Here is a 26,308-nt window from a genome sequence, read left to right on the forward strand (position 1 = left end):
GTTTTGTTCATGAACACAAGCAGATTATGTTGTGTTTTTTCTGTATTTCATACAAGCAGCAAGGGCAACAGGAACTTAAAGCGTGTCTTTTGTTTGAGAAGGGCACTTTGCACTTCAAACATGTGTTGCTAAACTGTAGCAGTGCAGCACAGATGAATTTACAGAAAATGAATAATAGCTGAATTTGATTTTAACCTCTGCCTAATTGTTTTTGAAATTTGATAACATTGGTTGCTTATTGCACAAAATAATTCCCTAATCCTAAACTTGTTTTTGCTGATATATGTGCCCTTTGAGAGCCTACACTGTAAGAATAATCCATTTCTGGGAATATATTTTGACACATCATTTAATAAGTAGGTAGGAGTGGAGCCAGGATGTGATTAGAAAGTTCAAACAATGCTGTGGGCATCTGGACTTTAAAAGAATGGAGCTCTTGGGGGAAATCGTTTTGTTTTGCACTCAGCATTGGTCTATTACCTACATTGTTCTTGCTGGTATTATCTATCATATAAGGATTTCTGCAATTCATCTTTGAAAATGCAGTCCTGAAGAAAACGGTTCCATTGGAAATGAAATTAGGTTCCATGCTGCAACATTTATTATCCACTGAAAATATATGGCTTGTTAAAAAAACTATCCAAATTAATTTTATCATTGACAAAAAATATATAGTTTTTCAGAGAAAATAGTGCATTTCCTGGAAACCACTGGAGTGTTTTTTGTTGCACATTTGATTCCCGTTCAGTCAAACTTCAGAAACCTTGAAGAATATGTCCAGGAGATGGTTCTGTCTAATAATAAGATGACTGATCTCCACCGACACGCTTTTAGTACATCCCTTTTTCAGAAAAACTGGTGGTAGATTTGTGTCAGTGAAAGATTCTTCCATTTCTCTTTCTCTAAAGCTGCTAAAAAACCACAGAAATGAAAACAATGAAATTAATTCAAAATAAGACATGAAAAAAAATATATAAAACCAAATAAAAGTATGCTAAAAGTCATAATGGCTAAATTAGTTGAAATACCCAAAACCATTAATCACAAATAAAAACCAAAGGAGGAAAAAAAGCAAATCCAATAATTTGTTTTAAAAAAATCAGAGCTCTGTTTTTAATCCTAAGACTTTCATTAAAACTGTCCAGTGGATGATTCAAGATTTAATATCAGTGCATGATCATCTGCCTCTCATGGTGGCCGGTGATAAACATTGTTAATATAAAATGTATAACTGACTCCAGAACAACAAAACATAATTGGAGATTTATTCCAAGACCATGACAGATGTAGGTGTACTAAAGTACACAGGTAGATGCTGGACCATCGATCTCACATTGGTAAAGAATTTAGTTTAATATGTTGTTCATAAATCATCAATTATTAAGTCTACAAAACTCATGAAGACTGGAAAGTAAAACTCCCATGACCCCCTTTGCAAACCTCCAAGTGTGAAGATCTGGTCCTCTGACAACCCGGACGAAAGCCACACTGCTCCTCCTGAATCTGAGGTTCGACAGTCAGGCGGAGCCTCCCTTCCACCCTGAAGTCAACTTTCCAGAGGTGGCTGAGAAGTTTGATCCCTCTATAGTTGGAACACACTCTCCGCTCCCCCTTTTTAAAAATGGGAACCACCACACCGCTCTTCCACTGTGCAGACATTCTCCAGAGTCCTCAAACTCTGCCTCCTCAAAAGTGGATATTTTCAGATCTTATCTGCTGAAAATAAAAATCTTTAAACAACACAACAGTTTATTTCTGTCTTCCTAAAATATAAAATGTGCCCATAAGGTTCTTATTGTTGTCATTTATCTTGTAAAAGCAGGATGAGGGCGGCATGGTTCAAGCATTAAAACCAGAATGATGTATGAATTTGATTTAAGATTGAGCAGCAGGTGCATTTTAAATAGATTTTTTTTTTTTTTTTTTGTTATTAGGATTGTTTTGCAAGGAGCAATGCCATTTAAAGCACTGACTGTGACCACATGTGAAGCTGGAAATAATTTTCCCAGAACAAGAGCTTATTTATTTGTTTTGTCATGCTGTCTGTTTTAGGTCACAGGCAACATTTAAGTCTGAAATAACTTCCTTTACAGAACTGGACACTGTTTGGAATCATAATAATTTAATTTAAAAAAAAGTTATGAGAAGAAAACTATAACTTAAAAGACAATCTAATATTTAAAATTTCATTTATTTTATTACCTCATTGGAAGAAATTAACTTTTTAACACGCGGGCAGGGGAAAAAAAATCAATAAACAAAACATTACCTACAACGCAGGCATCATTTCCACTGGCACCATTGCATAGCTATGAGTGATGCCTAAAAGACAAACACTATCAGAGCAGGAAGAAATTAATAAACACTAACATTAAGGCTGCAGATAAGACAACAATTTGCAGGTGCTGTAATTGATCTGGATAGTTACTGCAAATGTGTTATCAGTAAATCAACGCTGCAGAGTCTCCTTTGCATCAAAATGGAACCATTCAATTCAGTAAATTATTAGCGCTCGCTCTGTTTGCTCGTAGCAACACAACAGCATAAAAAATCAGAACTGCACGGATGTTTGCATGTAGCATGTTGGTTTTATCCACACCATATTAAAGGCTCTGGGCGACTGTTGGACAGATAAACTGGTTTATGGTAAAAATGTCTTTAAGGTAGAGGTATTGTTGGAACATCTTATCACTACTCCAAAAACAATTCACAGAAATCAAAGCACAACAGCACAAACATGTCACTCAGAATATCAGTTGTTTGCCGCCTCCAACCCCCCCACACACCCTGAGGGGTATCCTCAACTGGATGTCATCATGTTTTTTACCATGACAAGGAGGATTTCTGCCCATGCATGGGTCAAATCCTAACAGAATGGTCAGATTGGCTTCAACACTTTCGTGTTTATTCACCCGTCACAAGCCATCGATGACGTCAGGAGTTGTGATTCATCGCCCACATGACCACTGCCTCGCCATCTTTGCACTGTGTCCAAGCAAAAGGAGGACGTACTTTTTCCAAATCTTTTGTTAAAAGTTAAAGTGGTGGTGATCAAGTCTGATTGACACAAAAGGTAAATAATGTCTTATTTTTTATATGTGATGTCACAAATTGAATTTGGCTGTAAATTTTGGTTAAACTGGAGCTGGATCTTTTAGTGCAGGCCTGTCCTGATATCTGTTGGAATTAAATCAGACAAAAATGGGAGGTTTACTAACAAATTGACACAAATATTTAAAGTCTTGTCTTCTTTTGTTATTTTGACACATTGTAATTAAAATGACATAGGAACTTTAACAGACTTATCAGAAATCATGACCTCTCTTTTCATGGACAGATTTATATTGATTGTCTTTTTTATGCTGTTTTTGCAATCAATAAATCAGGTTGGTTAAGACAAAACATGAAAAAATTTTTCCTTATATTTATTGTGTTATAATGGCAGATGTGTGTGTTGGGCTGTATGTGTCATTTCCATAGTTCACAAGTTTAAAATTGTAGTAATGCTGCACAAAAATGGTAAATGGGTCAGGCATGACTCTTAATTGAGTCTTTGCCATGATTTAACAGGATTTAAAAGGGTTTTTTTAATAACTAGGTTTGTTTATTTGGAATTTCTGGTCAGACAGAAGAAAATACAAGAAACTGTGTTAGCAATCTGAGCTAATGCTAGGTGGATGGAGAACAAGGCGCTTTAGCTTTTTTCTGTAAATCGTCTTATCCTAATGAGGTCGACTGATTGGAGATGACAACCTGTTTTGGGGGGAAGATGGCATGTTGGTGGTGGTGAGTGGGGGGGGGGGGTTCTTTGTTGTCTGGCTGAACGTCTGCTGACAAACAGGGCAGCAGCTAAAAAACGCCCCTCGATCCATTTATACTTCTTTGAGATTTCAACAAGGCGGTGGGTGTCTGAGGGAACATTTCTTGAATCGTACTCTTCTACGATGTGATTGCTCTGCTATAGTAGTACTTTGTGGGGAATGTTTGAGCATCGACTATTTGTCAGGATTTGGGTTTTTTTGTTTTGAGTTTGGTTTCTGTGTTTAGTTTTGTCATTTGGTTTTTTGCTCCCTCTGCCCTCTGTGCTCTTTGTCATATTCTCTTCTCCTCAGTCAATCATTCGATTAGCTGCCACGCCCATCCACACCTGCACCGAGTTTGTAATGACTCACCTGTGCCCACTTCTTCTAATTTCCTGCAGCTTTTAAAACCTGGTCACTTGTCATTGGCTCTTTGTGTTTCACTCCTGTGCTGTTTGAGGTTTTGTGAATTTATACATGAAGTTGCAAGAAGACTTTTAACAGAATTAAAAAAATGTTCCGAAAATAAAAGAGAAGCAATTTTGTATCATTTGAATGCATCTCTTGAGGCAGCAGCAGGCAGCAGCGAATTATCTGTGAAGAAAATGATGAGTGAGGTCTAAACTTTGAGGGACAATAATCAATACTCAGAAGAATACCTGCTCTGGACCACAGTCTGAGGTGTAGAAAGCCCCAGACATCATGTTTCTAAAAGAACATTAATGTGTTTACTGAAGGCAATGGGTTCATGTGTGAAAAGAGTCTAAATGATTATCTGATTCGAGAGCTTGTTAGCAGCTCTGGCTTCAACACATCCTGCTGTCTGCCACCTTTTCACAAAAACACCAGGATCGTTAGACCTGCAGGACACATTCATATGAACAATTTTATTGTCAGGCATTTTTAACGCCCATGTCTGCGTGTTACTAAGTGTTTTCAAAGAAGTACCATCAAAATGATGTGAAGTCTGCCAAGCATAATGCAGAACTCAAAATGCAACAAGAAAGATTGTTAGTCATTTGTGCTGACAGGACATTTTTCACTCAATTTTCTTTTCATTTTTACCTCCTAAATGCAGATAAATTACATTTCTTTTTGAACTTCCACAGAACAAAGTTCCATGTCTGCATTTTCTTCCTGTTTTCACCATTTTTTATGAGGCTTTGTATGAGGATTAATGAAAGGAAGAAAAAAAACACAAAAGTTAAAAACAAAATGAGTGCGCATGCAATTTTTGATTGCCACTAACTAATGAAATTGAAAAATTAACGATAAGAAAGAAGGATAATTAAGGGTAATAATTGAGGGTAACAATGCATAAGTATTGAAGCATCAGTCATAATTCCTTTGTTTCCATTATGATTTTTAATTCACAACTATATACTACTATATACTTCCATTGTATTCAGTCAGTATTTTTTTTTTCGTTAAAACTGAACTTTTGAACTTGTCATGTCTTCTATAAAACATTGTAGAAACAAATATTTCTGCCACTTACAGCTTAGGATTTCATCTCATAGCTATTTATTATAGCTGTCAGGGAGTGAGAGACACAGGTGTGTGGTAACCATGGTGAACCCAACGAGCCACTGGCAGCAGCTTTTAACATTTATTTTGAACTTGGTTCTGCAGTTTCTGCATCAAAACTTTGACGTTTTGTCAGCAAAGTCTTTTACAAAAGGTAGACATAAATTCTTACTGGGCTTTAAAGGAGAAAGTTGATGTATGCTGGAATCTCCAAAAGTAGCTGCTCTGCGACTCTTCAGCATTTAAAAAAAATATATTATGGTATAAAACATGATACTTTTAATACCCATATTAACAAGATGACTTTTGAACTAGTCGGATTTATTTATGAGCATATTTAACAACTAAATGGTGACCAAAGTGGTATACATGAAAATGAACAAGTGTAAAACCAAACAAACCTAACTTTATGTATGTTTGATAATGTTTCATAATGATGAATAATGTCCTTCCACAGTGCCTGTTAACATCCCCAAAGTACATAAACAGAGTTCTGGAGGTCACCCACCACCACCCACCCCCTCTTATCTGATTAAGTCTGTCCTTGCCTGGAAGCAGCTCATATAATTGCTTCTGTCAGTGTTAGGTCACAACCAATAGTTGCAAATATGGACAAAAATTGGGCTTAAAAAGGGCTGTCCACTGGTTTTGGTTGTCAAAATTAGGTAATTTCATATACAAGGATAGCTAGGTTTCACTTGGTTAGCATTAAAGGTGGACCCAAAAGAACATGCAAGGCTTTTATATAAACAGTACTTGAAGCTCATTTGGGTTTAGCAAACAAATGAGGAAGCACATGTAACACCAGAACTCATAATCATCCTGCAACAAACACATTAAGGCATCAGTCATCAATGGAATAATTTATTACCCACATAGGCCTCAGTAAAATCAAAATAAAATAACCTTACTTCATTCATAGAGTTGATAAATTACCTCTTTATCTGATTTTAATGGAAAACATATTTCCTGATTGAGTTTGGGAGTGGAAACAAAAGTAGCCCAAATTAAGGTAGTGTCTAGCTTGAAATTATAACCTCTAGCTAAATAGCCCAACAATAATGGCTTTAAAAAAGAGAATGAGGAGAGACTCCCCTGCAGCGGGAAGTTAGCAGGCTGGATAATTATGTCAGGTAGCATAGGCTGCTCCTGGAAATTACCATTTGGACCATGTTCTCTGAGTGAAATGACAAAAAAACAGAAGATTTCAGAGCAAAGCAGGAGCTCAAGGGGTACAAGCAAATTGGAATTTTGAAAAAGATCAAAATCAGTGAGTATCTGTAACACACAGAGACACTGGGATTTATGTAATTTCATCGTTGGCTTTAATACAGAGAGAGACAGAAGCACAAAATTTCTAAGGATCTTGCCTACATTAGCAAATATTTAACATCTACAAGTTTGCATGACACCAGTTGTTTAGTTTGTTGCTGTTTTCTCAACTGGACAACATCCATGTTGCTGCATGAATTTGTGTGTGTGGACCATTTTTTGCCAAGGGTGCTGAGGCTGCAGTTGTATCAGTCCACCTGATCAGCGCACATTGTCAGTTCAAAAGTTTACTGAGCTCCCAGCAGGCTGATTAGATAGAAGGACATCTGCAACGACCTTAGAGGAGCCACTGTTGCTGCCCACTAATCTGGGAAGTTTCAGAAGTTGTTTCCAAACTTTTTGGAGTCCATCATCCTGCAGAGAGAAAGATTATTCACAAGTGGAAATATTTAAAGCAGTTGCCAATGTTCCCAGGAGTAGACATCGAAGTAAATACATAAATCCATCAAGAGAACTCATTGGGACCCCATGGTCAGACCATGTAATTCCCTCTAAAAGAACATGACAGCATTACTTAGATTTGCACAGCTGTATCTGATGAACCACAAGACTTCTGCCACAATGTCCTTTGGACAGATAGGTCCAAAGTAGAGCTGTTTGGTCATAATTCACAGAACCATGATTGGTGAAAGTAAATATATCACATCAGCACAAACTCAAGAGGGGCCACAACTGGCAAGGACTGTGAAAAAAGGGAAAATATTACTATACAAAATATTACAGAATGTGCTTTGTTACCCTACCCTAACAGTAACAGAAACAGAAACATGATGCACATTCAATCTAACTTCTAAACCACAAATTATTAACCCTCCCGTGCCCTTCAGGTGAAATCTACCTCTCTTCATCTCTCTCTCTCTTTTGAGGGCTTCAGAAGGGTTAAACCATTAGTGTTTGATTATTGTTGAAACAAATCTTTTTCAAATGTATATATTGCTGGTTTCTTATAATTAAGTATTGTATAAAACCCTCTATATTTTTGTACCCTTATTGCAAATTGATATGTGGTGGTGGGTGAAGGGGAGAGATGGGCAACAATTTATGAGTAATATAATGTCAAAGACTCCCAAGCTCCAAAAAACTGAAATAAAAATTCATGCCATAGAGGATTGTTTTGTGTTTTTATGTGATGTTGAATTCGGCAGGTGAACCACTGGACTCCTTCCTCCTGTGAGGCCATCCCACCGCAGAGCCGCTCTCACCTCCCCACAGCATGGAGACGACCAAAATCCAGTCAGGGGGAGGGCTAAATGTCACCCTGACCATCCGCCTCCTCATGCATGGAAAAGTAAGCAGACATAAAGCTGATCAAGTAGTGACCAAGGTTAAAAAGGGACAGAAATAGGAGGATTTCCAGCTAGAATTACAGAAACGGCTCCTAAATTGTTCTTAAACAGCATCTTTGCACCTATATGCATTTACAAATTCAGTCTGCCACAATTATTATGTTTGTTTGTTTTTTATTTTTAGTAAAATGTTTATGAAGCAGCTCAATCTCTGACCTGATGTTATAAAATAATCTTTTTGGAGAATCCTGGTTGCCAGTCAGTGATTATTTAACGTAGATATCCAAGTGTAAATGGCAATGTTTTCTTTCAATGTTGGCCCTTAATTTCTTTCTTCCTTTAACTGTTTACAATTTCCCCTTATCACCTCATAAAAACAAAGTGTCTGAAACAAGATGTGGGCAATTTCATGTTCATTTGGAAAAACATCTAATAGACCTTTTACACATCTCACATTTTGATTTGAATAATAAATCGAGCAAAGGTGCATTAACGAAGATTTCATTCCAATTGTTTATCTGTGCATCCTGGTTATCTGTGAACAAAACAGAACTTCCTTTTAGTGCAACACAACCTTTACTGACACAGCTGTACTTGTCCTGTTATTTCAAGTCAAACTGTCTGCAGTGAAATATGGATATGAAATATAATGTGGAAACAATCAGGCAAGCTGCAATATGAAAATATGATTTACTTCATAGCCTTTAATAGTTGTAACTATGCGGCCTCTTTTGTTTGGATTTCTTTATTCCTGTCAGTAGGATATGGATTTTTTTGTTATCTCATGCTGGCCAGGCAGTTTGTATATATTTAAATGGTATCCACTTTCTTTCTTTGAAATACCTTTTTCATCTTCTCCTTTTGGAGGGATGTTGACTCTCTGTCCAGTTCCTCGATGGCAGCTGGTTCCATCCTAATATACATTTGAAAAAATGCAAATAAATCATCTGTGTTTGTTACTGGAGCAGATATAAATGATCCTTCCTATACCTTGGTTGAGCTCAGCTCACTTTTTTGGGTTTTCACTTGCAAACTTCCTGTTTCACTTCCTGCTGTGTTTTCATGCTGTAGATTCAGTGTGTTCTTACTTTCTCTGAGGTGTTTTCAGATTTCTCAAGACATAGAAGCCAAACTTTAAAATACAAATGTATATATTGTGTTTGTAGGACTTTTAATTACATTTTTTAACTATTTTATTGCAGGAGGTGGGGAGTATTATTGGTAAGGTATGTAATTTTGAGTCTTCCTCCTCATGACATACAAATAAACCCAAGTAAAAAATGATTATTATTTAATAATATTAGTTTATGTTTTTTTTTCTTTCCAGAAAGGAGAAACAGTAAAAAAGATGCGAGAGGAAGTGAGTTTCTTTTACAATATCCATCATTAAAAGTATTCAGCATTTATGCATTTTAATGTTGCCAAAAAGATCATTTGAATTTATCAGTATCTTTTGTAAGATTAAGAGTAAACATACTGTGTGTGTGTGCTTGTTGCTCAGAGTGGAGCAAGAATCAACATTTCTGAGGGCAACTGTCCAGAGAGGATTGTCACCATCACCGGACCTACAGACACCATCTTCAAGGCTTTTGCGATGATCGCCTACAAATTTGAGGAGGTATGATGAGTCTGGAGAGCTGATCTTAACTTTGCTCTTTAAACACGGGTTGTTTGAAATGTCTTCCTGTTTGTGGCTCTTTTCTAAGTCTGGTCTGTTATTAAAAAAATTTAACAGTAAGAATAAAACTTAAAGAGGTTATATTGCTTTGCTTGCAGGCAAGGAGACAAGTCAGCACCATTGAAGAAAAAGCACAAATACATTCCATCTTATATCTTTTTCGTGACGGAATACACAAGGTTTCTCTTGTCTTGTCTAGAGTCAGGGTTTTCACTCTTATCTCCTTGGAGCCCACGCCATCTGTTTCTTTTCCCTGTCAAGGAGTGGAAGGACCTTGAAGGAGGAACATCCTGTCTCACACAGTTTCTGAACACAAACCTTAGACCCTTCATGGAGGGTGACAAGCATTCATTTTGCATTAGAGGCCTACCATACAGATCATTTTATTCACGTTTATGTGCACTTTTTTCCAACTAAAATCATCTTTGCCTCTGAAATTTTGTTTCACGGTACCATTTGTGTGTATCCAAAGTTGTACGAGACCCTAAGCAGAAGTTTACTTAGAAAGGGGGTTCAGTTTACATCGTTGCCCACTCACTACCACAACACTTCTAACAACTGTTTGTGTCTTTGTTTATCTATGTGTCTTTATCTGTTGTGTTAGCAGAATACATCCTAAACCACTGCACCAACTTTGATAAAATGTAATTATTAGAGATACTACTTTTTGAGATCAAACAACAAATGATTACAGTTTGCATGAAAGTACAAGAAGCAAACAATAATAAGCATTTTTTAATCACCTTATTATCAATCTGAATACAGCCAATGTAGATTAAACTGTGTTTTATGTGAATGTCAAAGAGTTTAGGTCAATCTCTGAATGCCTAGAAGTCCCTGGCAGTTCACCACTTGTAGAAGCAAAATATTTAGTGACCTTTTAAGCTGAGTTACAGGACTAATAATGAAATGTGGAAACTTAACAGTTTCCAACAAGTTAATCAATATCGTCAACCTGAACGCAGTTTTCAAAATCATTCCTTTTTAGAGACATAAAATTAGATATACTAGGCCTACAAAACAAATATCTGTTTGGACGTAAAGGCCTGAGATGACTTGTTTTTATTTCAAACAACTTTACTGTTTTCATTAATGTAAGTGAAACAGCTGACTCAGAAACTTTCAATCTGAATCAAAATTAATTTGTGCTAATTAAAACATGTAAACACAATATCTAAACTTCTTTTATACAGCTCATACATCAGCAATAATAGGATTTAATTAGCTGCCTTTCAGCTATTTTTCTTGATTTTTCATTTTGTTTCACTTTTTTCAACATGGCTGCAACAAGGAAGTCGATTTTTATTTCATAGGAGATTTGTGTGAAGTTTAGCAAACATGGTTTTTCATGTATTTATCTCGGGAGCAGAGCACCTTCAGTACGTACAATACATGGAGAACGCTAAAGGAGTAAAACAATCTGATTTCCAGTAATTTGCACCAACTTTTCTGTTCATCAACTGATTTTTTTTTCCACAAATAGTTGCTACCAAAGCAATTAAACATCATGAATGTTTGGGGTCACATACTTCTGCTAAATAATTTATTATTTGTTGTTTTCCAGGACATAATCAATTCCATGAGTAACAGCCCAGCAACCAGCAAGCCCCCTGTCACATTAAGGCTTGTCGTCCCAGCCAGCCAGTGTGGCTCTCTCATTGGGAAAGGAGGCTCCAAAATCAAAGAGATGAGAGAGGTATAATGAGTATTTCTCAGGAATATCCTGCTAATAACCTTTAATGTAGAAAACCTGCTCTTTTCCTCAGTAATACCTCCTTTACCCCAATATTTCCTCCTTTGTAAGACATTTTATCAACTTTTAATTATGTTTTTTGGTCTGCATTAATAAATGATTCTCACTTTTTTGAACTGGATTATACAGGGTGTATATTTGATAACAAATTCTTCTTTCAGAGTTGATTGAAAACACAAACAGAGATGCATTTTTGTCTGCTTTTTGAGGGGATTTCTTGTTCATATTACATGATTACACACATACAAATATTGTTATATTTCTGCAGGAACAATCATGTCAAGCGAAACTGATGAAGATGTAAAAGTTTGTCAGAGAGTTGGCATGAACCTTTGAGATTTGAGTTGTTTTGAGATGCCCTCACTCTTATTAGTCATCTGAAGCAGCACAAAATATGCTTCATAGTAGTCTTTTCACTGCATACTAGATGTCTAAATACACCTGAGATTAGTTACTAAAAGTAGTCAGTTAAGAATCTTCAGAGGCTAATGTGTGTAACATTTTGTCGTTTAAAAATGGTTCCACCTTATGAGTAGAGTGAATGTAAGTTTTCATGAGTTATCATTGTTATTTAGCCTTTTGTTGGCATAATTAATTGAAAGTAAAAAAAGCTGTCCACCTATGCATTCAATTATTGCTGCTATTTTATACAGTCTCTACCACAGCAGCCCACCGTTACAATTAACCATATCAGCCATCCATATGATGTTTTTGAGACATTCTGCTAAATGTCAACCTTTTAGTGGTGTCAGTGACAGAAAAGTTAAGATAGTGTTTTGTTTTCTTGTCCTCCAATAATGAGCTGTTTTAGTCTGCATCATAGTTAGGCAACCATTAATTTAAAAATGTCACTCTGAAGCCACAGAGCAAGTGTGACTAATTAAAAATAAAAATCAACATTCCTACTAAGTGACAGCCAGGGGAAGGTAAGCCAATAACATACTGCCAACTAAATAACCACAATGAACTCAAACTTCCTGTTTAAACAGATTCTGTTGTTGGGAGAGAGGAGCTGGAGAAGGTTTTGGTGCTGCCCTCAGGTTAATGTCAACAGATGGGACCTGAGAATAAAAAGAAATCATAGCAGGGGGGTGAGGTGTCAGAAGAATTGTCTTAAAGGCAACATGTTGTTACCCCAGATGTCACAGATGGGGTTTAAACATCTTAATTAATCATACAAGAATAGAATATATATTCATCCGGTAATTTGAGTAGTGTGTTGACAGGGCGAATGAGTACGATGTTCCTTCAGAAGTCAGAGCTCGTGATTTTTATCCCTCACTGTCTTTTCCTTCCCTGCAGTCAACAGGGGCCCAAGTTCAAGTGGCGGGCGACATGCTCCCCAACTCCACAGAGCGTGCAGTGACAATCTCTGGGACCCCAGAAGCCATCATCCAGTGTGTCAAACAAGTGTGTGTGGTCATGCTGGAGGTAAAGTGTGCAGACTGAGGAAGAGTGACAAATCTAAAACCAAGTTTAAAACTCTTGAAAGAATGAAACTAGTGAAGTGTCTTCAAAAGGTGGACGTTCGTCTGGGTCTTCATAATTGCAGCAACGATGTACCGATCAAAAGAAATGACTTTACAGACATAAGTTATCTTTTGAACAGTGAGACTTTATTCAAAACAACAGAGTCTGTGCCGAAACCGGGAACTTCTGGTCCAATCAGTGAAATCCCCCGTTTCTCTGGGGCTGCTTGTTTTTATGAACATTTACCACACCCTAGTAAGAGTAACAAGACACCCACGTCCCACTGGGACGGACCTGTAGGATTCAAGTACATTCAATTCCATTTATGGGGATAAACTAGGGTCTTCAGACAAGCAACAGCTAACTGTCCACGTTTGCACGTTTTCGACAACGTGAGCGTAAGAGCCCACGATTCACTTCCTAAAAAGGCGTTGTGGCTGAGGACAGTGTCTCTCAAAATGATAGCTCAGGACTCATGGCCTGAACACAGATGCAGACCAGTTACCTCACTAGCATTTCTTGAAGGAATAAATATTACCTGACACTTTGCATGCCAAAGGGGGATGAGTCTTGGCTAAATCATAGCTCAGTGTCACATTCAATGATGTGTAGCCATTTTTGTGTTTGCTAGGGTCAATTAGTTGTGGCAACTATCTTGAATCAGATTACTCCAAACATTTTTCAGTACATTCAGTAACTACTTTCCAAGAGTTTCATTGAAATGTATCTGCTGTTTGTGAGATATTTAGCTAACAGACAAACAAACGAAAACACATACACAGACACAGGCACGTCATCGTCTGCCTTTCCTGATGGCCTTTGTGTAGTCCTTTAAATCAAGCCAAGCTGGTAGTTTAACTTTAGATAAAGCCATCCTAACAGTTCTTCATATAAAAATACCACATTTAGAGACAAAAAAAAAGTAAAGTGGTGCTGAAAAAGCAGTTTGACGCAGCCTCGTTTCTCTGTCGTTTCTTCTAGTCCCCACCAAAAGGTGCCACTATCCCTTACCGCCCGAAGCCCGCCTCCACCCCTGTTATTTTTTCTGGTGGCCAGGTAAGTGCCGAACAAGACATGGCTCATTATCTTTACTGCAGCATCAGCTACTGCCTGCAACCGAGAGCCTTTTTACCTTAAAAAGTGAAGTTGTGTGCTTTTTAGCCCTCACTTTAAAAAAAAAAGATGTTTCACTGCAAGTTCACTGTTTGTTCTTCTTGGCTGGTTTAAATTAAAGATATGGGTAGTTTTAGACCTAACAGCTCCAAAGTCTTATTGAGCGTTGTGTAGGCTGAAAATTGAAATGAAACTAAAGTGTTATAATTATTAGTTGGTTGGCCACAATGCCACGGAGAAAGGTGCTCAGAGTCAAAATGTCTACCAGTGATAATTATGTTGCCATAGAAATAACAAAAGAAATGTAAGAATGATGATGTATATAAGACTGTCCAAACTATGTGAAACTAAAATTGTGATTCCCTCCAGCTGTCAGTTCTGGAGTTTTGATTTTAGATTAAACAAATGTTTGTGCATTTAAGTTGTCACCAATACCCATACAGGCTGCAACTTTTACAGTGTGGACACATAAGAAAGTAGAATGATTTAGGAAATTATTATGTTATGTGTATTCATAAACTAAACTCATATTAGATAATATTTCTTGTCAGTTATGAAACAGGTCATTTTGCAAAGTTGCAAAAGTCATTATTTAACGCTCGAACGCTTGCACGTGTGCAGTATAATCTCAGCTTTTCTCCACCGCTGATACATATTATCTCAGTGTTTGTGATCTGTGGTTATCTACGCCTTTGCAAGCATGTGCCTTATCAACTAGCAGTAAAGGCAGCATTGACAGGTTTGAGCCATGAAAATTAATCACCCACTTCTGTGTGACACTCCTTTGTGTCAACTGTGAGGCTGCCTTTAACACGAAACCTGGTAAAAGTCAACATCAGCATGGTGTTGCTTTGGTTCAGATGGATGAGAATTGAAAAAAAGAAGACTGTCTGTCTGTAGAAAAGTAGAATCATAACATTTTAAATATGTAACTAGGCTTTTCTTTTAAACTTTTATGACTTAGACGTGCATGAACTCGTGCAGGGTTTTGTTACTGCTCAAAATATGGTAAAGATCAGTATGATTAACTCAAACCTTTCATGCTAAAATATAAAATTTGAACACTGAAATGTCTTTTCAAGATAGTGATGCTCTTTGTTCAAGCTTTTTTCAAATGTATGCTGTTTATTGTCTCTTTGTAGGCCTACACAATTCAGGGACAGTATGCCATACCACATCCAGATGTAAGTGCTTGGTGTTACATCATCTGTGAAATATATTATCCGACATGTGATTACATAGACACACCAGTTATTTAGAAGTGTTCGGTCCTCTAAAGGGACTTGCGACCTGTCCAGGGTGTACCCCACCTCTCGCACAGTGATGGCTGGAGAGGAGCACCAGCTCCTTGTGACCCGGAAAGGAGAAGCAAGTAAAGAAAATGGATGAATGGCTGGGCTTCTAAATTCACTGTGTGTGTCTTCAGTTTAAGGTCATAATGCAGCTCAACCAAAACTGGTGCTAATCATAAAAGCAAATACATCTGGGGCAGTTTTAATGCAGACACCCCTTTAATTCCAGCAGACCATATAGTCTCCATTAATAATTTGCCTTCATCTGTCCTTGTCGTTAGACCATCTCAAGAACCACCTTGTGTCAGATCCACTAATTCAAAGTTGGTCAGTGATTGATGTCTGTAGAAGAGGTGGGTGACGGTACAATCACTCAAGAACAGGCTTGACACCCCTCTTCCACCCTCATTAGAAAGTCCTAAAAGGCCAAGATGCCTTTAAGAAATCGCCGTCCCTCATTCTGGATGGAAATGTTACACAGTAGGGGACGGACAACCTGTGATCATGTTCTGAGGAGAGTGGCTTCTCTTGACAAGCATGTCGAACCAAAAGTTGAATCAGGTGCCATTTGGAAAGACCTAGAAATTGATGAAAGCAAAATAGCAAAAAAGATTGACAGAGAATGTGAAAATTACATAGAATTAGGCAATAAAGCTCAAATTATTAGAAATTTTTACCTCAATGGGAGAAAATCACCCTGTCCGTGTATCTCTTTTTCTCTTCCTTTTTGTCCTCCACCACCTTGTGTCATAGCCTTCTTCTCCTCACTGTTTCTTCACTCTAGTTTTGGTTCATTTCTCGGTGTGACCTGTGAAACAGTAACCTCTTAGATCTATTTTCCCTCCTAACCCTTCAGCAGTTGACCAAGCTCCACCAGTTGGCTATGCAGCAAACCCCCTTTACCCCCCTTGGACAGACCACCCCTGCTTTCCCTGGTACGTACCCACAAGACCCTATAGAAGATACCATCTCTTTGCATCCAAAGAAACATTTTTTTTTCTTTTCCCCTACCTTGCACCTTGTCTCTCTCTTTAGCACAGCATGTTTTGCCCCCATTGTTTCTATTCTTTGATTTTTGTATGTATATATTTTCTCCTGCCTCTGTTTGATATATTATGCCAGTAAAAGTGAAAAAGAAGACACAGGGTTTCAATTTGAATTATGACTTTAAAACTGCAAAATCACCAGGCAACAGGGCACACAAACACTTGTTTTATGGCAGCTTTACTTACCATTGAAGGCAAAAACTATCTTTGCAGTGGGGTAATATATCTAACAATCAAACCTAAGTTGACAAAAGGACGGTAATATTACTGAGTACAGCCAGAAAATTGCAAACAACTTTGTTTGTTTCTTGTCATAAATCCTTGGAATAAAAGGCATTGCAATTAGATACTATATACTGAAATACTGGATATCTGTGTCATACAGATAAACATGAAATGGTGTATTTTAAAAGCAAACTTCTTTTAAATATCACTGTGTTTTAGTGCTTAACCCTGATCACATAAATGTGGGTTTTGTTTTTCAAATTATATATATCATTTACATGCAAACCAAACCCAGATGATTAACTTTAGGTGGCATCTCACTGGCCTGTGACTGCTGGTGACTAGTTGGTGAACAGCATTTGCAAGGGAGCCTGCGATACAAATTTCCTCTCAAAAAAGTCAGTCATCACAGTTATACCCAACCCATCTGAAACCGTTCTCAATGTTGTTTCCAGCCCATTTTAAGCTCTCCTCTGAAACAAAACATGTCTAGGTCTAAAACCAGGCCAATGATAAATAATGCTTATTTAAGGAACTGGTCTAAATCTGCCTATGGCCGCACAGTGTGCTGGTCGCTTGTTTGCAAACACTCAGAAATAAAAATGTGCACATTTTTATGCAATATTGAGTCAAGTTTGAGTTTCCAACTTGTCTCCAACAGCCATAACCCAGTGAGGTACTACTTTTAGGTTAGTTGTGATGCTTTCTTTATAAGTGTACTGTGTTTTACACAAAGCCAGGCTTGTAGTTTCGTCCATTTATTGTCTTTTTGTTAAGCTAAGTTAACTATTCTAGCTTCATTTTTATTGTGAGAGTGGAATCTGTGCTTATTTAATCTGTATGCACCACAAGAAAGGAGGAGTAAAATAAAACATTTCCTTAAATTGTTTCAGTTCTGTTGAACTTTTTAAAGTTGAAATGTTTCTTGTTTTGTTGTTGTTTCCCATTTCCAGGTTTGGACACCAGTCCACCAGCCAGCACCCATGAACTCACTATTCCTAATGATGTGAGTAAGGCTAAAAAGATGCCAAAGTTTTAAACAGAATTTTCACACAATCTGTTTGTGCTCAAGGCGTGTGTTGGGGTGACTCTCAGCCACCACCACACCAAATTGTAGGTCAATATCAGTAAACCTGACTGAGTTAGATGTACTTTAAATCATTACTTTCTGAGCATTTCATTAAAATCTATCCAGTGGTTCGTGAGATATTTTGCTAATCTTTTTATGGTGGGCAATAAAAACGGAGGGCACTAATATGTCATTGTCATTTTTCATCCTTATGTTGTATGAAATGTGATTAAGACTAACAATAATCCTCCAAACTTAAATATTGCCTTACTATTGGCCATTAAAGCAGAACACCCAAATGGAACAGTTCACTAACTGTATCATTATTATTCAATCATAATTTCCTACATTTCATAACCCATTAAACTTCTCTTTTTACTTGGAAAGTATCAAGTATTAATGTTTTCAGACAGCGTATAAGATCCAATAGAACTGGTGGTTTTCTTTTTTCTTTTGTCTTTGTTCTTTTGGTAATATTGCTGTTTTTAACATTTTATTTGACTAAATTATAAAGCACTTTGGTCAACCTCTGTTGTTTTTAATGGGCTGTAGAAATGAAACTGTCTCTTCAAGACTTTCTCTTTCTTCTGGCAGCTAATAGGCTGTATTATTGGACGTCAAGGAACCAAAATAAATGAGATTCGGCAGATGTCTGGGGCGCAGATCAAAATTGCGAATGCGATGGAGGGCTCATCTGAGCGGCAGATAACCATCACAGGGACCCCTGCTAACATCAGCTTGGCTCAGTATCTCATCAACGCCAGGTAATGTTTTAATCCAAACTACTGGGCTCCAAAATGATCTAAAGTATGAAAACAGCATGTGAATGGTCATGAGTGGATAATGAAACTTCCAGCTGATAGCTATTTTTGGAAAAAAAAAAAGAAAAGAAACATAAAAGAACAACATTTAGTTGACTTTTATGAATCAAGTTGATGAAAATTGAAGAAATTGACAAACAATTGTGGCTTGTCCATTGCTTTTTCCTTTCCTATTTTAACTTAACATTTTAAGAAATATAAGCTTCTGTAGATTTACTTCTTTTAACCAAGAGACGCCAGCTACTGAGTCAAGAAAGCTGTTCCTTTTTGGAAAGCCGTTAGATTAGTAAACTGAAGCAACATAAACAAATTATCAAAGTTTCAGTATCTTCTTGAAGCCTGTATCTCACTGGGTTGCAGCTGTTGGCAACTAGTTGGAAACACAAGTATTTATGTGCAAGTTTGTCTTAATTTAATCACAAATTGTCCTAAATATGCATCAATCATGTCACAATTTGATTGCAATTCATTCTCTTTTTTTGTCTCCAAAACTTCCCAAAGTTGTCTTATATCTCTCACACTTCATGACTAAATTGATAAGGCTGAGATGGATTCCAGGACTCTATAACTTTTTTCAAACATGTTAAAAATTCCTGCAAACACGAGAACAAGGCCCTGCGACTCAGGGGAGGGAATTGAGGATCCAGCCATTTTGGAGACTCCTGCTTAAAAGCTGTTTGCATTTTGTAACCAACAATCGCAGCCGAGTGAGACACTGGTTTAAATTTTAAACTAAACAATATGCTCAAAAGTAAAAAAGTGACTTTTCGAAAGCAAACATTATAGCAAATAAACCCACTGTAATAATGAGTCTCTGATTTGAAGCCATTGGTATAGTTTTTTTTTTTAAGGCAAAACTCCCAAACAAAACAAGCCTCCAGCTGTTGACAAACCAGCAGGCTTTGTGTTCCTGACTTCTTTAAAGACATTTCAGAGACCATGACACAAAGAAACTAATGCTTTCCCACAATCCCACTGGCAGGTTCAGGGATGTGGCCGCCATGTGGAATGACCCCTCATCCATGACAACGTCCTGAAGTCACCCTAAATATTAAGACAAATACTTGTCTTGTTTTAACTTCTAAACTAAGACAAATGTTTTTTTTTTTCTTCTGGTCATTATTATATTGGATAAACTTCCAAATCAAGTTGTATGTATAAACAAAACAAGACAGGTTACATTACTGTTGTTTAATGTTGTTAAAAATGGTGTGATGTGATGCTTCTGTCAAAAAATACAACAATTTTGACACAATTTTTTTTTCACTCCACTGCATGTCCTCATAAAGTGGTTATTAGTGCATGCTGCCACATCTGTCCAGATGTTTGATTAGAATCGGTACCATGGGAATGTGGTTTCCAGCACATCTGAACTAAAATGTGCCGGTAAATTCACTGCAGCCTTTGTAGGGGGAAAAAATGCAGCTTTAGGAGAACCTTCCTGTTTCACACTTGTTTAATTTTCTGTCCACCATCCAATCCCCACCCCTTCTCCCCCCCACCTTCCCTGAACTGTTTTAGGCTGACGTCTGAAGTCACTGGAATGGGCACACTCTAATTTCTACCCGTCCTTCCTCAGTGCATCACATGACACGAGCAAATTACATTAAACCTGGTTTATTGATTCCTCTGGTTGACTTCTCTGCTGTTTAAGTGGCTTTAACCTCAACAGTTTGTAGTAATTAGTGTAAGCGTGTGTATCTCCAGTTACTTGATTCCTCAGACTTGTTTAAAACGCTCTGGTTTTCTTTTTCTGTAATATTTCTGAACTGTCTGGTCCCTATCGCAGCATCTCTTATACTGTATTGCTTTATTTAAACGTGTTTAACACCTCTACTTTTATTTTATCCAAACTAAATACATGAAATTAAAATAAAACTTTAGACTGGCACAATAAAATGTTACCCATCCTACATTTTACCTACTTACGCAATGATCCACTTTTGCATTAGTGAACAAAAACACGGATAAAGCATATATACACTTGATGCTCTATTTTCTTTTGTTTTATACTAATTTTATGATGGATGCAAAGAGCAATCTGCTGTGTACTTGTTTTAACTGTTTCATTGTTGCACAGTGTGGGACAATGTCAATGCATGACTCACTAAATTTCCAGCACTTCAGATTTATTTTAAAGTCAGACAGAAGGAAACAGAGTAAATTGTGAATTGGATAAATTTGTTTCACTGAGTCCTGATTGAAATTTCAGAAGCTGGAAGCCGATAAATGTCCGATCTTATGTGCAAATATGAGTTTCCTTGATTTCTGCGTGACATCTGACGAAGAGGTGGAAAATGAAGGCATGTAAATGACTGCAGGAAAGAATAAGAATCAAGTGCATGCCATTAATAAACACCATTTTACTCACATGTACTCCATAACCACACATTCATGTTATTCATGCTGTAATGTTTTACTACATCTGTATAATAGATTTGGGCTATCGAGGAAAGTCTGAAAACTGGTTATAGAGTATTTGCACCCAGGTGTTTCTGATTTAAAGAGGTTGAAGATCATCAGGAGGACTGAAAAACAACACTTTAGTAGCAAATCATTTCACACAGAAAATCAGATACTGTGTTTCTGGTTTGCATGTGTCAAACATCAGCATAAGCAAAACAAAATAAACCCATCTGTGTATATATCAAATATAAATCGTTTGTTAGAATTTTACTAAATGCAGCCCTACTCGATGACGGGTTTCCTCAGGGATCCATGTTGGGTCCATTACAGTTCAGTGTTTATATGTTGACCTTACTACTTTTTTTAGACAAACATAAAATTCATTTTTATTGTTTCAATATTCAATTTTATCTGCATTATTAGACATTAATAATACAGTGCAATGACTACTTGAAGCTAAGCTTTTCAGTCTCAAATGAAAAAAAGAGAGAAGTCATTTATTTTAATTTACTCATTAGTTCAGTTCATGCTTTTGGTCCTTCAGTTTCAGTCAAGAATCTGGGTGAGATATTTTTTGACAGCTCTGTTAAGTTTCATACAGAGCAGACAAAGGATATTTCTAGCTCAGATATGAAGCCTTATCTCCCTGTCAACAAAAGGTCATTCATGTTTTTTATCACATCTTGTCTAGATACTGTCAGTCTGGTTAAGATTTATGTATTTTAAGCTGTGGTCTGGAGGACTACTAGTGGTACTTGGACTGTCTTGGAAGTTTGGTAGCTGTTAATCTGATTACATATGAATCATGTGTCATGTTTTGGGAGTGTGGAGGACCCAAATGCAGACTTCAAGGCAGCAGAAGCTCAAGTAAACTTAACTTTAATAAGGAAACTAAAAAGCCTGACGGGGCAGCAAAAACAAGTAAACTCAGCTGGGGGGGAACACAACCTAAATACCAAAATAAATGCTGGGAGAGGTGATTACCTGAATGGGACGCTGGTGAGCTTATTGACCAGATGAAGTGTAGCTGTGAGGTGCCGAGAAGCCAAGTGAGCTGAGAGATGCACTGAGAAGTGATACACAGAACAGAAGTAAACTAAAAAACACAACTAAAGTCCAACTCAACAAAACAAACATACAAATCCTGGGATCAGGACATCATGATGAGACAGAAATTATGTTTTATTGGAAGAAATCAGATGCACTGAACTCATGAAAGCATTTATTTGTGCTTCCCTTTTACCTCACTCCTCTCTTCCTTTGTGAATTTAAATCTGTACTCGTGCTTTTCAGCTGATGGATTTTCATCCGTGCTTTCATTTGATTTTGTTTGGAGTGTAACTAGCAACTGTCTCTTTTCATGATAAATACAGCATTACAGTCATGTTAACTTTTGGCAGAAATGCTGCAAGTACTTGTACAGGCACTACATAAAAAACAATCTTTTTGTTGTTGTTGTTTTTAGTTCACAGATACCCTGATATAGACCCTGATTAGGACAAGAACATCAAATATGGACTTTAAAGTGTGGTTTCACATTGGAGCCAGCTGCTGAACACAGCAAATGAAGCTAATTTATGGTATTCATCAAATGCACTCAAACTAGATCAGTCTTGAAAAAAGATTAACTGTTTTTTTCTTCTGTTTTCCTTTGTGAGTTGACCTTTCTGAAATGCAAAATTCAATTTTATTTATTTATTTTGGATGGCATTTATCTCCTTGCTGTAGTCATTTTATTTAATTTTATCTGCAAAGTGCACAAAAACTGTTATGGAGTATTTGGGGTGTTGATTGTAAAATAATGACAATTCAGTCACTTCAGTGTGACAGCTTTTCAAACTCATCACTGTACCTTTTCTACACTCATCCTATGGGTTATCGTTTTAATTTTCTGTGCAAATTGTAACCATCTTTTATCACTTTTATATTTCATTAATTACATTTTTGTTTTTGTGCTAGAGCTGCAAAACTAAAGGTTAGCACTTGGGTAACATTTACTTTAAAAAGCTGTTTGAGGAAAACAAAATGTCAGATCAAGTTTTAACTATTTACACCCCTAAGATCTCTGTTGGAGTTTTGTTTTTATTTTTCTTGAGGATGACTATGTAATGTTTTGTAAAGAAGAAATAATAAAGTTTGTGCTTTTTTTTCCTTGACTCGAGTGCTTTATTTTGTTAGTTGTGCTAAACTCCTAATACTTACAAGGCAGGGTTTTTTCCTGCTCTTTTCTGCATCCCTGAGACACTCTCCTGTACATATTCGATGCTCTTTATGCATGACTTGACACTGCTCTTTTAGACTGAGCCAGGATGCAGCTACGTACTAGATCAAGCCAGAATAGCACAACGCTATTCCCACTTGCATGCATGCATGCAAATGCATGCAACAAAATTCCACTCAAAATAATTGCACATTTGTTGCTGGCATCTCAAACAGTTCTTAAATTAGTTTCTGTACATTTTAGAGCTGAATTTTGACACCTGCATGGGAGCTCTCGTTATGACAGAAAACATCCAATGCAGCCCTGAATGTCTAGGTCTTAAAAAACAAACAGATAATAAAAAATACTCCAAAACTGCTTATCTTCATTACAAAAGTGTACTCCAGTAGATTAAATAATAAATGTGGGAATGGCTGCTAAGGTGGGTACAAAATGAGCTAAGGTGGAGGTTGGCAACAAAATAATGCACAGCCCAGATGCACTTTTGCAAGCCGGACATATGAACATGAGATCAGCTTGGCTAGTCCTGCTTCATATTCTGAAATCAAGCCACTCCAAGGCCTGCTAGCCCCACATTATGGGCATATACAGATGTTTTATGCATGTTCAGAACCCTCCACAACATATCTATGCATAATAAGGAAGCCCACTGTGTTTTTATTACATACCTGAAGACCTCACCAAGCCCATCCATGTTGTGACTGATTCTTTACTTTGCAGCGGGGCAATCGTCTGGTGTGAAGGGTGCCTTAGATAAGGAATCACATTTATTATCAAAGCAGTACAACCACAGTGTGTATTATTGAAGAAGAGGTTGGCTTCAGAATCTCATCTTCACCTGTCACATTTCAAAACTAATTCCAGATGAGCTCAACTAATAAACCTACAGTAAATCTCTGAATTGGAAACTGCAGACAGGCTTTGTGGCACTTAAGAAAAGTAAAGTACCTTCAGCTTATTTCTCAAATTAACTGTGCCCAACACTCACAAGAGTTCACATCATTCCATTGATTTGAAACTCATTTAAAACTCATAGTAAAAGCAGTTTACATGACCAAAAGCTTGTCTAGATATGTATTTGTTTCAGAATGTTAAAAAAGACCAAAAGGTGCACAGCTGCAGAAAAAATAAAACACAATCACCTTGCAGAATGATGCAATGAACAGCAATACTCAGGGAGAGAAAAACACCAAGTCAGTAAAGTTCTGTATCTGAAAATCAATAATGTGATTCATATCTATGGAAACTTTCTTGTGTCGTGCAAGCAGATGCAGATTTACTTCGGAGTTTGTAATTTTTGCTAAATTAGCTCAAATTCTTTTCTTTAAAATACAATCACAAAACTCCAATTATTAGTTTATGACTGTAAAGTTGTTCAACTTTAGTTTTCTTACCAAAAACTAACAGGTTTGTTTTTAAAAGGTCTAAAATGTCAGTCACTATACAAGTGTGTGTTCCTTTCAAAGTAGTCCCAGCTGTTAATTAAAGCTGTGATGTGGTCTGACTTTCAGCTGGAGGGGGTGTGCAGGAGACCAAAACCACAGGGGGACACTTTTTGTCCACAGCCCTGTTATAAATTAACAGTGTCCCTCTTTGGGGGCCACAAGAGGTCACCTTGTGTTCAAGTCGACCATCAGCCCTCACCAAATCTCTAATGGTGGTTAAATATGCCCAGTTTCAAGCAGCTCCTGATTGCACTCCCAAAGTCCCTGATTGCATTTAGAGGCACATTCACCAAGTCTAAACAAGGAGAGATAATCCCTGAGCTAAACAACTAACAACCTTGCCAGAAAAGGACAAAGCTCCAAATAAATGTGGGAAAGAGCCTGTTTGTGATGCTGAAACATCAATACCTTCATTGTGCTATCTTTGTCTTTTCTATTCAAAAGGTCAAAGGTCACTGACATTTGTGTGTAGGACTCCTTAAGACATTTCAAGTAGGACTTAAAAAAAGTTAATGTACACTTTTGATCAGCAGTAAACGTTTTAAGCTACTTAAATGTCATTAGACAACAAAAGGATGACTTTTAAGGCACAAAAATGAACCAGAAAATATTAAAAAATTTAAAAAAAATAATGAACATTAATACTAAGAATACTACTAATAATAAAACTTAATACTCCAAGTAGAAAATGGGGTACATTATGTGTTTAGCAGTTTTTAGCACATCTTCATGGACAAAAAAAATATTGGCTTAACATGGCAATTTATGAGTTTGGAAAATGTAAAAAGTATCAGTTTGTGACTCATTTGGTTCACAACATGCAATGTAACAAACGATCTGTCTTGTTGAAGTTTTGTAAATTAGATTTTGCTGCATTTTGTTGGTATAAAATGCATCATACATTTATCTCTGCTCTGCAAGTAACTGAAACCTGATTCATTTTCTACATGTCTACACAAAACCTGAGGCGTACATCAATGTCAGGTAAATTACTTCTGTTTTCTTTCTGTTTTTTTAATAAATAACACTTTTGTTAGACCTTGTTTTTCTCAGTGTAGATTCAAATTTGTTATCCTGCAGGCAAATATGCCATTTTATGTATTTACAGAATAACCTTAAAGTCAGATGAAGCCGAGCAGTGTGTGACTTTCTCACCTCCGCCCACTTTGGACCCACCTTGGCTTGCTGTGGAGAAAGTGAAGCTCAGCAGATATAGATCAGTTTTTAATAAATATTATTTTTCATCAATACGGTTTTTAAACTTAGATATGTTTTCTGTTAAAAAAGAGTTCCAGTGCAGGGGTCAAAATGCAGCTCTGTCACTCTTCAGACTTGTTGGAGATGCCCACAACAGAACTCGGATGGGTTTGAGATGTCTGCTATGACTTTGTGACTATTTGATAGCAAATCTTTTATGCAAAGAGGGCTGCATGACTCTGAGATTCATATGAGGAAACTGAGAACCACTGAATGTTTTAAGCTATTCTGGAGTCTCCTTTGGAATTGAAATTTGCCAACTAGCCGCAGCCCTATAAAATACTACCTTTAGCACTGTTACCTCACAGCAAGAAGGTCCTGGGTTCTCCCTGTGCATGTATTGGTTTTTCAGGGTGCTCCAGTTTCTTCTCACAGTTCAAACACATGCATGTTAGGTTAGTTGGCAACTCTCAATTGGTCCTATGTGCTGTTCATCTGTGTGTGGTCCTGTGATGGACTGGTGACCTGTCCAGGGTGTAGCCCGTCTTTCACCCAATGACTCTTGGAGATTGGCACCAGCTACAGAATCAAGCAAGTATAGAAAATGAATAAGTGTGGCAATCACTG

At 37.1% G+C, this 26,308-nt stretch overlaps 1 protein-coding gene across 5 annotated transcripts in view; it reads left to right on the plus strand.

The window, feature by feature from the left end:
* The window catches only part of LOC108244298 (poly(rC)-binding protein 3), a 46,266-nt gene extending 23,292 nt beyond the window's left edge, over nt 1–22,974 (plus strand). For 2 of the 5 annotated variants that reach the window (XM_017430382.2, XM_017430381.2), the window contains 12 exons: nt 7,805–7,947; nt 9,148–9,171; nt 9,273–9,305; nt 9,447–9,563; nt 11,188–11,319; nt 12,679–12,807; nt 13,828–13,902; nt 15,102–15,143; nt 16,108–16,186; nt 17,476–17,528; nt 18,186–18,355; nt 19,395–22,974. In XM_017430382.2, the coding sequence (XP_017285871.1) occupies nt 7,873–7,947; nt 9,148–9,171; nt 9,273–9,305; nt 9,447–9,563; nt 11,188–11,319; nt 12,679–12,807; nt 13,828–13,902; nt 15,102–15,143; nt 16,108–16,186; nt 17,476–17,528; nt 18,186–18,355; nt 19,395–19,449 (984 nt within the window). In that variant the 5' untranslated portion in view covers nt 7,805–7,872 and the 3' untranslated portion in view covers nt 19,450–22,974. The remainder of the gene's footprint in view (nt 1–7,804; nt 7,948–9,147; nt 9,172–9,272; nt 9,306–9,446; nt 9,564–11,187; nt 11,320–12,678; nt 12,808–13,827; nt 13,903–15,101; nt 15,144–16,107; nt 16,187–17,475; nt 17,529–18,185; nt 18,356–19,394) is intronic. The other 3 variants (XM_017430385.2, XM_017430384.2, XM_017430386.2) reach the window with 3 other exon arrangements.
* Nucleotides 22,975–26,308: the final 3,334 nt, after the last annotated feature.

The sequence above is a fragment of the Kryptolebias marmoratus genome, linkage group LG6 (assembly GCF_001649575.2).
Source record: "Kryptolebias marmoratus isolate JLee-2015 linkage group LG6, ASM164957v2, whole genome shotgun sequence".
NCBI lineage: Eukaryota > Metazoa > Chordata > Actinopteri > Cyprinodontiformes > Rivulidae > Kryptolebias > Kryptolebias marmoratus.